At 41.2% G+C, this 13,719-nt stretch overlaps 1 protein-coding gene across 1 annotated transcript; it reads left to right on the forward strand.

Annotated features, from left to right (window-relative positions):
- The first annotated feature begins 292 nt into the window (after positions 1 to 292).
- tfcp2l1 (transcription factor CP2-like 1) lies at positions 293 to 8,506 on the forward strand. The gene is made up of 15 exons (XM_072686138.1): positions 293 to 354; positions 1,872 to 2,014; positions 2,900 to 2,973; positions 3,804 to 3,909; positions 5,406 to 5,512; positions 5,631 to 5,783; positions 5,918 to 6,028; positions 6,170 to 6,267; positions 6,495 to 6,546; positions 6,671 to 6,764; positions 6,877 to 6,967; positions 7,089 to 7,171; positions 7,261 to 7,403; positions 8,078 to 8,129; positions 8,373 to 8,506. The coding sequence occupies exons 1-15, from the start codon at positions 293 to 295 to the stop codon at positions 8,411 to 8,413; spliced, it is 1,410 nt and encodes a 469-aa protein (XP_072542239.1). The 3' UTR covers positions 8,414 to 8,506.
- Positions 8,507 to 13,719: the final 5,213 nt, after the last annotated feature.

A 13,719-nucleotide genomic window follows, 5' to 3' on the forward strand; every position in this document is an offset into this window, starting at 1 on the left:
ACTTTCTCTTGTCCTCAGTGTTGCTTTTGTAGGTTTCTTCAGTATAGGCAGCGCTAATGCTGATCAAACACCATCCAGCAGCAGTGTGTCTCTCTAGTCTCACAGACTCATTATGTGAACCGGTGCTGTGGTGTTGGAGTTGGTTGTTTGGTAGTAAATCGTGCTGGTGGACAGTGATGATGTAAACAGCAGGCTCTTTTCTCAAAGGTCAACAGAAGCATGCTAATCAGCTGCATGTCCAGCAGGGATAAAAAGGCTGAAGAGCTTCAGCAGCTTCGTCGAGCTGGTCATCATGCTCCTCTGGCACTCTCAACCAGACACTTATGAGCAAAGGGGGCAGAGCAGCTTTGTACGGTAAGAGTGAGCAGCGTTATTCAAATGGGGGGCATATATGCCTTGTGTGTATTTGACTAGTCTAAAGTGCAGCCTGCAGAATAACGTGGGTAAAGGCAGAAAGCATGGCTAGGTGCCTGATTTTATACCTGGGGTATAAAAAGCTCGATAGTTTAAAATGTAGACTGCTGAGTTATCATGTGATTTCTAGGAAAACTACAGAATCTGTAGAATTGCTGTAAGAATCTAGTAAATTCACACTACACAGGTGTTAAAGTAACTCCCGGACAGCTGCTGTCCAATGAAAACCATGTATCTCCATTTGTAAACTTTTATTTTACACTGACTTCCATTCAGAGCTAAGAACATTTTTGGCTTAAAAATAAATTCCACAGCGACAATACATAGATTATTTAGGATGGATTACTGTAGATTGTTTGTAAACTAGAATACCAACAGATGCTCAAACAGATATTTACAATATTTATTCAATTGGAGTGGGTGGATTAGTATTAGGTTTTGGATTAAAGTTGTGGTTAGGGTTAGGGTTGGGTATAGAGGTAAAGTGCATAGAATCGGTTACATACAAATTAAAGTTCAACTATATTTAATATAGGCCTACAGTACTATACAAAAAGCTCCTTATCTGGACAGTGCTGTTTAAAAAAAGGAAGAGCTCCTTATCTGGACAGTAAGTGTTTATTTGCTCATAAAACACTAATATTAGAATAAATGCAAATAACATTACTATTCAAAGTCATGGTTTTACATCACTGTGTTCATTAAAACATCTCCAAAGCTCCTCATAGAAATCTTCTATTACTTATAATTATCATCCAACACCTGGTTTGGTAAATCAGTGGTTAATGGTGTTAAATCAGGTTAAATCACGAAATTCCACATTCTGGCTGATGAGGACATTCAGGAGAAACTTGGAACCAAGCTTTGTTCTTCTTACTAGCTCACAAGATCTCAGCTACTCTCTTCAAAATGAGAAATTCGTACTGTGTTTATGTTTATACATGAGCTCTAATGAGATCTGGAGTTTTAGAAGTAAAAACTTTAGATGGCCGAGAGAAATGGTTTTAAATCATGTGCTTAGACGCCTAAAACATCGGCACTGTACTGCAGATTTAATTGAATTTGTTTTATTAAAAAGGTAAGGTAAAGGATCTGTGACTGTACTGTGTCTTCCGCATTTTACCCGTCTATGGTAATGAACACACACAAGTGAACTAGAGGCAGTGAGCAGAGAGGATAAAGGGCCTTGCTGAAGGACCCAACAGTGGCAGATTGCAGAGGCCGGTATCGAACCCACAACCCTGTCATCAATAGGCTGGAGCTCTAACCGCTGAGCCACCACTGCCCTAATGTCAAAGCTGAGTGTCTCCAGTGGCCTCTCAAAAGAAAGTGATTTTGTAAGGGACAGGTCTAATGGTATCTTAATCCAATTAGATGATTAACGCGTTTTAACACACTTCCGTTAGCCATAGGCAGAGTACAGGGCTTATTCTTCTTCTTTCCTCCATGTCCTTCAGGGAAGCCCTTGCATCCTTTATGAAGCATGAAGTCGGGCAGCGCCCACTTGCGGGCCACTTGGCCCCCTTTCAGCATGTTCTCTGTGCAGCCACGTCCCCTGCAGCCAAACTTCATGATGAAACTCTTACTTACCTAAACCAAGGTATCTACAGTTCCTCTGTTAGTTTAAAGCTATGCTTTAACTGAATCAGACTAGTAATTACTGAGGAACACACCATCAAATGAGTTTTTTCTCTTTCATGGTCATTTTGACCAGGCTGATTTTATTATTTCTGCAATATGACTCCCATATTTCTGCAACAAACTACATTGCAGTGCATCCTATGACTAACGTAAGAGCATCCAGGACAAGTGATGGATCTGACTGTATTTCTGCGTTCATTTCACTTCTCTTTGAACTGCTTGACAGCTTGCTTGAATTCACGACTGCAAGCTGTTATGACTGTATGTGATTTGTGTTTGGGTTGATGGTTATTATTACTGTATATTATTTCATTCAAAACACATTGTGATCTGAAAGCTGGTAAAAGTTGTGATAAGCATTCAGACGTCCTCTTCTTAATCTGCCCACGTCTGCGCATGCTCCACTGTCCTTTTAATGTTCACCACATATATCATATTATTATTCAGTGTACTCTCCAGTCAGATGTGTTTTATTATTGTACAGGAAACAATTATGAACTGCCCTTTAGCCTATGGTCAAACTGCAGGCATAAAAATGCTTTACGTTAAAAAGAAAATGCAGATTGTCTTAAGTCTTAACTGAATACATTCACAGGTATATACATAGTGCTGAAGTTCATTTTATTTCATTAACAGTGTTGATGTCAGTAGTGATTTCTACTTATTAAGGAAACAAATGTTTTTCAGTAACTTGTAGGCAGTGATTTTGGAAGAGATGACCACCTTAATTTAGCAAAAACCAAGAGGTGATGTTCAAGCTTACTAAGTATACTTTCTGCTGTGTTCACATGTTTCTGGCTGGGTGACTGAAGATCTGTCTGTAATCAGGTCTGTTTGAATGCAGGTCAGTTTTATGAAATCCGCATGCTTGACAGAAAAGTAGGGGAGTGTGCACACACGAGTAGCACATGTGTAAAGGTAGGTTAAATGTATTGTTCCTGTGAGCTTTCACTTCAGGCCTAATATGACTTTGTTGTATTTGTTGGTATTGATCCCTCTGCTTATCAATACACAGGTGACTATTTGTACCTTCTCTTTCCACTCTGCTATCATTTGAGGCATTTCAGTAGTCTCAGTTCATCTTGAACCCCATGTACTTATTAAAGAAGCTCATTAGCAGCAGTCCAAATAGATTGTCTGCTCTAAAATTTACGGTCATATCAGAATATTATGACCATCCCTGGTTTATTTAAATCAGCTCCACTTAGAACTCTGTAGTTCTATAATTACAGAGTGTGGTCCATCTGTTTCCCTGCATGCTTTGTTAGCCTCCTTTCACCCTGTTCTTTAATGGTCAGGGGCCAACAGGACCACCACAGAGCAGGTATTATTCAGGTGGTGGGTCATTCTCAGCACTGCAGTGATACTGACATGCAGTGGTGGTGGTGTGTCAGTGTGTGTTGATCCTAAGATGTAATCATCAGCAAAATAATAATCAGTTGCTGGATCAGCAGCAGAAAAAATACACAATATTGTACAAAATATAAATAAATTATACGATTTTACGTAACACCGAAGTGGACATGATCGTGTAATGAAGGGATTAGAAAACCAAAATGTCGTGATAAGCACAAACCATGGGAAGAGGGCCTAGATATCAGATACAGGAATCCTGTCTTCTCTAATATTCCCAATTTCCAGAATTGTCTGTTAGGGTGTGTTCTCCAGTGGGAAAATGGGGTTTGAAATCAGTATCAGCCATATAGAAACCCTGAGCTCTGTTTTAATACTAGTCTGCCTGCTTTCAGAGCATTGTGCGTGTGGTATTTCATGACCGGCGCCTTCAGTATGTTGAGCGTGTGCAGCTGGAGAAATGGAGGTGGAACCGGCCAGGAGACAGGATTCTTGATGTTGGTGGGTTTTCTGTACACACTCTCTTAATTTCAGACATGGTTAGATCTGCATGTCAGGAGCAGAGTACATCAGTTAGAAGGGATGTCTGGATACTTTTGGACAAATAGACCCCGTTTACACCTGGTCACTTAATCTGACTAGTATCTGGAATGTATCCTGATGGGATTTTAGTCACATGCATTTACATTTGGGAGTTATGTCTGGTTAGTCAGACTGGAATCCAATTGCTGTGTGGGATGGGATATGCAAATTTGCTCGTTGCGCTGCAATTGGTGTTTCGGTTGTACTGGGAGGGTTTTTGGTTGTTGAATGTGTGTTGAAGAGAACGATGAGTTTACACTGCTATAATATGTGGCTTCAATGTGTCTCAGATCACCTCCTGAAGAGGTTTGATTGAGTGATCGGATTTGTGTCTGGTCAAAATGCAGCTTGGGTGTGTTTATGCTTGCATTTTTATGTGGCTTGGCCTGGTCTAGATACTGTACAATCCTGATACTCAAGATGCATGAAGTGACCAGGTGTAAATGGGTTCTGTTTCTGCATGATTTTGCTCACAACAGAGTGTAAAATAGTGGAATCTGTTTAGTCTAAAGCAAGTCAAGTCAAGTCAGATTTATTTGTATAGCTTTTTATAACTGTTGTCGTCACAAAGCAGCTTTACATAATTAGTAATTAGTAAAAGACAGAGACAAAAAAGAAATAACATAAGACATGAAGGATCAAAGACCCCCAAGTGAGCATGCCAACGGCGACAGCGCCATGGAAAAACTCCCTCAGAGCTGAAGGAAGAAACCTTGGGAGGAACCAAGACTCACAAGGGGGACCCGACCCATCCTCCTCTGATCAGAACTATTTAAACATTAATGATAAAAATGACCAAACCAGATACAACAGATATATAGTTAATAATGGTGGTATTAAAAGTGGCAGATAGTTACGAGTCCATTTAGGTTTTAACATAACATTTAACATAAACAGGTAGCAGTGGTAGGAGGGTGTGCCGCTGGTCTGCTATGGGTGGTGGTGGGTGGGGGGTCTGATGGTCGGATTGGTAGGTGGCAGTTGGTATGCAGGAGGATGTAAGTAGAGTGGACCTCAGCGGGCAATCTTCCAGCAGGTCGGGCTGGGTGGCCATTTTACTCGGAGAAGGTAAAAAGAGAGAGTTAGTTCTGAGAGGATTTTATGGAGAGGAGAGAATGTTGAGCAGTATCAGAGTGTGAAGCAGACATGGGGAAGCAAGAACCCAACTTGAACTGAAGGCTCAATTAAACTCTACATTTGCAGGAGTAAGAAAGCTCGACACCTTTAGAAACAGTTCAGGCCAATCACTGAATCCTAACATGATTCTAACATGTTTTTGCTACTCCTTACACATTTACCAGGGACATTAAATAGGGACAACATTACTCTACATACAAAAGGTACTATACACACATTAAAATGTGCTTACATCATCAACCTCAAAGACCTTACTAAATTTTCTTTCTTTTATTAAGATGTTGCCCTCTCAGTGGGCATAGAAGAGCCTCATGCACACCCGCTGCAGCTCAACACCATTGAGTTCCTCTGGGACCCTGTCAAAAATGCCTCAGTATTCATTCAGGTAGTTCTCCTACTGTTTCTACTGGTCGTTTCACCCAGTCATTCACTTATGTGGCAAACATAAGGCCTGGTTTGACATTTGCTTTCCTGTGAAGAAGCATGTGATCTTCTGTTTCTAGGTAAACTGCATCAGCACAGAGTTCACAGCCAGGAAACATGGTGGAGAGAAAGGAGTTCCCTTCCGTATCCAAGTAGATACGTTCATGCAGAATGAGCATGGAGACTATCTGGAGCATGTGCACTCTTCCAGCTGCCAAATTAAAGTCTTTAAGGTAAATACATCCGTATGGTTGCATGGTGTTTAGATGATATCATTCACTCAGTACTGCACTAATGCTGTGTGGGTTTGAAATGTCGTAATTATCACAGCAGACACTGTTTTCATTAAATAAAACCTGTCATCCAGCCAAGGGGAGCAGATCGCAAACTGAAGACAGACAGGGAGAGGACTGCGAAAAAGAGTCCCCAAGACAGAGACAAGTATCAGCCGTCCTATGAAACCACCATACTCACAGAGGTAAAACATCTCCCAGGCCCTTCAAATACATCAACACAGACAGTTATTTGAGAATTAGACCCCTGCCCTAATCTTTCTCTACATTACTCCAGTTTGTCTGATCAGTAGCTCAGTAGTGCACAGTTTCTCTCTCCTCCTCAGTGCTCTCCTTGGCCTGATAGTCCATCCATCAACAGCAAGAGCAACACTCCATCACCTGTGTGCCACAGCTGTAACACCTCTTACAGCTTCACAGACGGGTAAGCCTCTTTCATCACTAGCCATCCTCATATGGGGGTGTTTGCACCTCATTTTTCATGCTGAGAACTATTTTCTCTACTTAAATAAAAGCACATGAAAATCATTGCACCTCAACACTTTTGAAGGGCAGTGTTGTATTCATATGAGTAATATCACTATAATCATACAGTAATGTTGTATCATGGAAAACAATCACAACTAAACTCACCCTGCCATTTACATTCAGACACTGCTCTCCATACCAGCAGGGGGAGCTACTCCCTACCAGCTACTCAGATGTAAGTTAGCAGATGCTTAACAATAATAATATTAATACCATGTTTTCTTATCTTTATAGGCTTATATTTAAAGTCAGTGGCTGCTGCCCTAATTACACGGACTCTTCTTCTTTTTGCCATGTAGCCGCTCCTGCCAACGTTCTCCCCTGAGGAAACACAGGAGTGGCTCCATAGGAACAGGTTCTCTCCTTTCTGTAGGCTCTTCTCCAGATCCTCAGGTAAGTTTCCTTAAGATCATGCCACAGCTTTTGTATTCTTTTCTTATGCTTGCTCTCCAGCTTTTAATGTCCTGTGTAGAGATTTGATTGCCGCATTCGGGTGTCTTTGCAGGTGCTGATTTGCTGAAGATGAGCCGAGATGACTTCATTCAGATTTGTGGTCCTGCTGATGGAATCCGCCTGTTTAACAACATTAAAGGGAGGTGAGGCGACTTATTTAACTACCATACATTACTCAAATACACCTTTAAGAAAGCATTGTCCTGTGTGCTGGTTGTTGCCCTTCATCCAACTGCTTCACCTGAGAGCTGCGATTTTCCTCAGGTGTATACAACCACGCCTCACTATGTACGTCTCCCAGCAGAACAGCAGGAATCAGCCACACAACAAACCAGGGGGTGATGAAGGTAAAAGAACAGTCCCGTGTGGGTATATAACATTTAGATGGTGTCTCTCCATGTTCTTCATGCTTTCCTCTGATCTTATTTGTCCACAGTGTACCATGCCCTCCACTTGGAGGACTTGACTCTGCTTGAACTCACTGAGAAGATAGCCAACCTCTGTAGTGTTCCTGCACAGCAGATCTGCCATGTCTACAGGCAAAGACCAACCGGGATACACATACTGGTTTCAGATGAGGTAAAGGTGCAAAGAGATGTTGTTTGAGACTTTTGTAGTCAGGACGTTCCACCTTCAAACCAGGCTGTGCCAAAAGTATTGGGACACCTGCTCATTCATTCATTGTTTCCACAGAAATCAGAGAGATTACAGTTATATTATGTTTATCCTGCTTTTGTCAGAGTAACTGTCTCTACTGTCTACTGAAGGCTTTCTGCTAGATTTTGGAGCATTGCTGTGTGAGGATTTGATTGCATGTATTATATAATATATAAATAATATATAAAAAAAATATAATAACAATATGAATATATACTGTTTGCCCAATTTGTCTGATGCAAGACACTTTGTTAGGCAATAAATTAATAAGTTGTCTTGCATAATGTGCAGTTTGGGCGTGTGGGGGTGGGGAAGGGGGCATTCGTAAGAATTGATAGTCCATTCTTAGGACAAATGATCTAATATTGCCACCCATTTATCCAGTGGATGAATGTTGTTAGTTGATCTTGTCACACCTGCCTCTGTTTGTGCTCAAAAGCACAAGTAATAATCAATAATCCCCAGAGTGCTGTAATCCAGGCACACAGATGTTAGAAATTATCTCTAGAATACATAGCTAATAAAAATTCCTTGTCGTTTAGTTTGCTGTTGTTCACATCTTGCAATACCAGTATACTGCACTTGCCCTTTTTCAGATGGTGCAGAATTTCACTGAAGAGACTAGCTTCATCATTAGCACTCTAAAAGGTAACCAGCACACATACTGGTATTATCAGCATGAACCCGAGGCCTGATCAACACAGATTAACTGCTGTAAAGCAGATGTACTGGTTCAACCTTTTTTTCACTGACATATGGATTCAGAACTCATCAGACACATGGTCACTCAGTTTCTGCGTGTTTGATTCCTGTGATTTATGGTTTTATGATCATGCTTTGGCTGTTGATGTGTGATTAATGATAACCATAAATGTTCCTCAGTTATGGCAGGTGAAAGGAACAAGGGGTTCCATGCAGTGCTGAAGTTCTGAACACTTGCAGGACCATTTCATGTGACTTCCGCTGCTTTTTGAGAAACAGGCTGACGAGTTGGGATATTTAAAAGTTATGATGAATTTATTTTGTTGTACCAAATGTACTTATTTCATTTTGTATTAAATGTAATAATAAATGAATTATACATTTAAAATAATAAGGCTGAACTTCACTTGAGGAACACTAAGTGAAGCCCCCCTTGAACGATCCCCTTTTTATTGCTTTTATAAATGGAGGCCTCAAACCACATACTGCTATTCTATACTCTATACTGCTGCTAATGGCGGTGAACTGTGTTATAAGGGTGTATGAGGGCTAGATGCATTTCTAGAAAGATGTTGACACCTACTCACACTGACATTTTTGGAACACTAGGTGGTGCAAAACATTCGATACTGCTTAGTACACTGGTGCCTGTCTGATCAACAATGGGCAGGGGTAGAGTGAAGGTTAAAATATCAATGAGTGGATCTCCACCAGCAGCTGAGATTACACAGCTGACCGGGTTTCGGTTAATGACTGGTATGAATGAATGGTTGGCGGAGAAGCATTTGTTACAAACCACTTTGACACATCATCTGATTTGCCATGATGTAAAGTCAACCCCCACCCGCATACAGTGGTTTTTCAGCATGTGTTCAAATATTTTGTCTGACAGAAGCAATTGATAAGTTTTACAAAACAAGGCCTATTTGCAAAGTTGGTACTTGACATACCACTACCTATAGGATCATCAACATCTAGCTGGGCCTTGGCCGAGAGATCTTGGATTCCAATGAAAGATGCAAATATCAAGAGGATGTGAGAATGTGCTTGTTGGACCTGCTCAGATTTAGCGTACGTCATTAAAGACAAAATCAAAACTCCATTTGATGCCCATTTTCCCAGCACCAGCCAAACAAACACTATCTGCAAAACTACCTCGACTTTCAAGAGTGTAATATGCCATTGTCAGCAAAAGGCAGAAAACATCCCCTGTTAATGATACCAGAGACTCCACAAGAGCCTGACCCCCACAGGCTGGTCAGAGATGCAAGCCATCCTGGACCTGAAGCAGCAAAGCAGCCTCAAATAAAACTGCACCTGCATGCCTGACAGTGGGAATTGGGTTCTCATGTTGGACTGCAAGGAATTATTAGCCATGTTTTCTATTTATACCCCATTGCTAGAGCAAGCAGCCGCTTTGTTACTGTGTGTTTACTGCACAGATGGGTTAAAGGTGGAGGACAACACAAATAATGAATGTGGTTTATTCCTCCTTTTCACTAGTGACTATGTGTGTTTGCTCCCTGCCACAGATGGGTTCAATTCTGTTGTACTGCTGCACACTGACTGTAAATCTTCATTTATAAGCAGCTTTGTTTGTTCAAATTCTGCTTGCTTTTTTATTTTACTGATATAGAATATATTTTCTCTTGCTTTCTCTACCCTACAGTAAGTGTTGTGTGTGAGAGAGATTGGTGGATGGGGGTGTTGGTCTTCTTGTGTTGAGAGAACAATCAGCTGAACCTCACGTAAGGGCACAGATTAATATCCTCACTGAATTATGAACATTTACTGTTACTAGGAAATGTCAGACAACAAGAAAATAGTGCTCAACATTGAAGTGATTGAGTGTGACTCGGAATGGCAGTGCCATGCATAAGTTCAGGTATCTTTTACCAAGGTCTCAGAGTTGAATTAGTTTGTTAGGGCTATGGCTTGTTCACAATCATCGTTAGAAAGGTCAGATGATGCAAATTTCAAAGCTTTATGACTTAAAGCTGACTCCTCTAGCCTTGTCCCAACAATTAGCAGACATGGGCTCCTAGAGGTATTGTTTTATCTTTAATGTTTTGCTGTATGAAATAGTTAAAACAATTTTGTAATTTAATAAATACATTTATATTAATTAAAATAATAAAAGCTATTTAGAAAGCTTGTAAAACACATTAGCTTGACAAACTGTACAAATGCAAATTGTCTATTATTGTCTAATCGGCTACAAACCAACACATTGAAATAGTGCATTGAGACCTTAAGGTCATTTATGACGCCACAAAATACATTTAGGACACAGGATAATAAACTGAGGCCAGAAAAGAATACATTTGAACAAAGATAAATTAGCTTGTGGATTCAATTTATCATCATCTTATGGCCTTAAAACATTATTGTGTGATCTGTATACACTATCACCACCTGTGTGCTGGAGGTGAGCCTCAGGTGAAGGGTGGAACTTAGCCCCTGAACGCTGGAGCACATGACCTATTCATGAGCTCCCCACTGAGGCCAGCAGAGGGAGACATTACACCAGCAGCAATGTGGAGAGCATGCCAAGGTGCATGTACTAACAGGCCAAACTACATTGCAATGCATCCTATGAATAACATAAGAGCATCCTGGTGGACTTGATGGATTATGTTAAAGAACAAGAATCAGCCACTTAGCAGGCTACAGTAAGGGGTGCAGAGTGTATATAAAAAAAAGTCCTATGTGGTCATATCTTTTGTAAAATATTATGTGCATGTAAATTCAGGCCAGGCTGAAACATGGGTTATATCATATGGACCAAAACACTGGGATACCTGCTTGTGCTTCTGTTAAAGTAACTGTCTCTACCACATTATTAAGAATTAATAGTCCACACATCTCCAGTGTATAAACGTTGTTAGTTGAGCACTTTCATATCAAGGCATACTAATGACTGAGTAAAGGTCACCGTTATAGCAAGAACTTATAGCAAGTTATAGCAAGCATGCTTTATTGCATGTTTCAGGTGTAGCGCTCTCTAATCTTAACTCTTAATCAGGGCAATTTTCATGGCATTCATTATGTGTGTTGTCCTCCACCTTTAACCCATCTGTGCAGTAAACACACAGTAACAAAGCTTAGCCAACCCTGGGTGTCGAACCATAACCCTGTCATTTATACCCCATAGCTCTAGCCACTGAACCATCATCACTAGAAAACATGGCTAATAATTCCTTGCAGTCCAACATGAGAACCCAATCCCTATGGTCAGGCATGCAGGTGCAGTTTTATTTGAGGCTGCTTTGCTGCTTTAGGTCCAGGGTGGCTTGCAATCATTGATGCATTGGTGAGTTGTAGAAAATCAGCATGTTGGAAGGGCCAAGTCCAGATCGAAAAGGGTGAAGGGACCTGAAAAGAGCAGTTCAGGCACGGAAGCTCCCCATCAGAGTTAAAGCAGTAAGAGGAATGGACCAAAATTACTCCAACCTGTTGTGAATGATTGATTACCTGCTTCCGGGAACATTTGGCAGCAGTTACTGGGGGGGGGGGGTTTAAGATCAATTTGCTCAATAAATATAACATGTTTGTGTCATTTGTTTTCTGTCAAGCAAAGCTGTATTTCTAAAACAACTTTGAAAAGTATGCATGATTGGAAAACATTTAAATCCAGGTGCTTTTTTATATTGAGATGAAATAAGTTTATCAACTCAACTAAAACATTATACTCAGATGGACCATTTTTTTGGATCATACTTCAGAAGTCAACTTAATGCATTAATGCAGAAATCTGAAAATCAGGACCTTGAATCCAGTCTCCAGTCACAGGCTTCGTAATCCTTGGTTAGGTGTGACACTACGTGGCCAATGAATGACATTTGACTGTTCCAGCAAAAACTAAATCCAGAACTAGAAGCTGGATTCAAGGTCCAGCTTTGATTACCTGAGAAATAAATTGCACCAAATAATTTAATTTTATATGTATTTAATTATATGTTGTATTTTTTATAATCCTCTGTTGTACTGCAGGTATAATAGCTGGACTAATGTTTACACAGTCACAATAGCTACATCACTAGCCACTGGAAAACAGAACTGAATGGAAATCCAACTTAAACCCACAGAAGTGAACCAAATCCTCTAAGAATAATAAAAACTCAAATAATACAAATAAGTGACCAGTTTCCTTTCTCTGAGGTCTGTGTTATAAACAACTTTACCAAAGCATTAGCTGCCATTTTATTATCTTGCATCACTTGTGGCCACCGTGACCTGGTAGGCAGCAAGGCTCAGAGACGACACCCACACAGGGCTCAAGTGACTCACCAAGCATCATTTCTCTCACCCTCCGCCTGCCCAAACAACCTCAGGAAACCAGAAAGGACCTAGTAGGGACTGGGTACTAATATCGGGCAGCTCAGTCCTCATTCTCTCCTCGTTAACCCCCTGCGTAGGCCTGAACAGGTCCTTTTATGTGGCTGCCCAGGTGAACAGCTTCAGGACGGTGCAGGGTGGCCCGCACACGGCTCTCTCCCGCCTCCTCGCCGCCACACACCGGCTGCGTCCAGAAACCCCAGAAGCTGCAGCTTTTCCTCCTCCTCCTTCTCCTCCTCCTCCTCTCCACAGTGACCCGGAAAGAAGCCGCTTAAAACTGCCCTCTAAGCGACTTCCAGTGGAGGAGACATGAGAGGATCCCAGGAAGTCTGTTAAAGATTTAGGAGGGGCATCACTGCTGCACGCCCAGAGACCCAGGAAACAGAGAAAGCAGCACACAATTATACTTAGCTTATACTGTTCACTGTATCCATGCAATAAGCAGGAGTTTAATTCATTATTATAATAAATGGGCAAAATTGTGTCAGCTGGGCAGTCCTAGGGGTGTGCTTAAGCGAGTGTTGTGATTGGCTGAGTTCATCAGTAGTCAACGTCATATCTAAAAGGGCTTAGCTGATAACTGCTCCTTCCATCCATTCCTACTGCTCCTCTCCTAAGGAGGAATAAGGTGGAGGAATCGAGGAGAGGAGCAGAAGGAGAGGAGGAGTAGCAAAAGTTTTTGGACGCAGCCTCTTAAGTGGAACAGAATGCTGTATGCTGAATGCCACAGCCTTGTGCAGGGGTTAACAGATTTACCTAAACTACCTGTTCTACTTGTTACAGTTAGGATTAACAGATATGATTACACCTTTTCACCTGGTTTAGGATGCTGTACAGAATTCAGAAAAGCATCTAGGAATAAACAGAATTAAAAACGTCACGTCATTTGTGACGGCCATAACATTAACACCACCTGCCTAATATTTAGTAGACCCCCTGCCTGAACAGATTTGACCATTCGAGGCATCCGAGACTCCTTAAGACCTCTGCAGGCATCCTGTGGTATCTGGCACCAAGACGTTAGCAGTAGATCCTTTCAGCCCTGTAAGTTGAGAGGTATTGCATCAAATAGCCTTAGCTGTCTATGAATCTTTTGCCACTTCACCTGTCAGTGGTATTAATGTTACGGCTGATCAGTATACATCCTATTCAGCCCTGACTCATATCACCAAACCTTTAGTGGCTTCCACATATGAAC

This window comes from Salminus brasiliensis, chromosome 8 (genome assembly GCF_030463535.1).
Source record: "Salminus brasiliensis chromosome 8, fSalBra1.hap2, whole genome shotgun sequence".
NCBI classification, from domain to species: domain Eukaryota; kingdom Metazoa; phylum Chordata; class Actinopteri; order Characiformes; family Bryconidae; genus Salminus; species Salminus brasiliensis.

Excerpts from the sequence above, each read along its gene's own strand:
- tfcp2l1 (XM_072686138.1), top strand. The coding sequence starts at position 293 with ATGCTCCTCTGGCACTCTCAACCAGACACTTATGAGCAAAGGGGGCAG. Across the intron at positions 6,029-6,169 it reads AAACCACCATACTCACAGAG|TGCTCTCCTTGGCCTGATAG; the intron begins GTAAAACATCTC and ends TCTCCTCCTCAG. Across the intron at positions 6,268-6,494 it reads TCTTACAGCTTCACAGACGG|ACACTGCTCTCCATACCAGC; the intron begins GTAAGCCTCTTT and ends ATTTACATTCAG.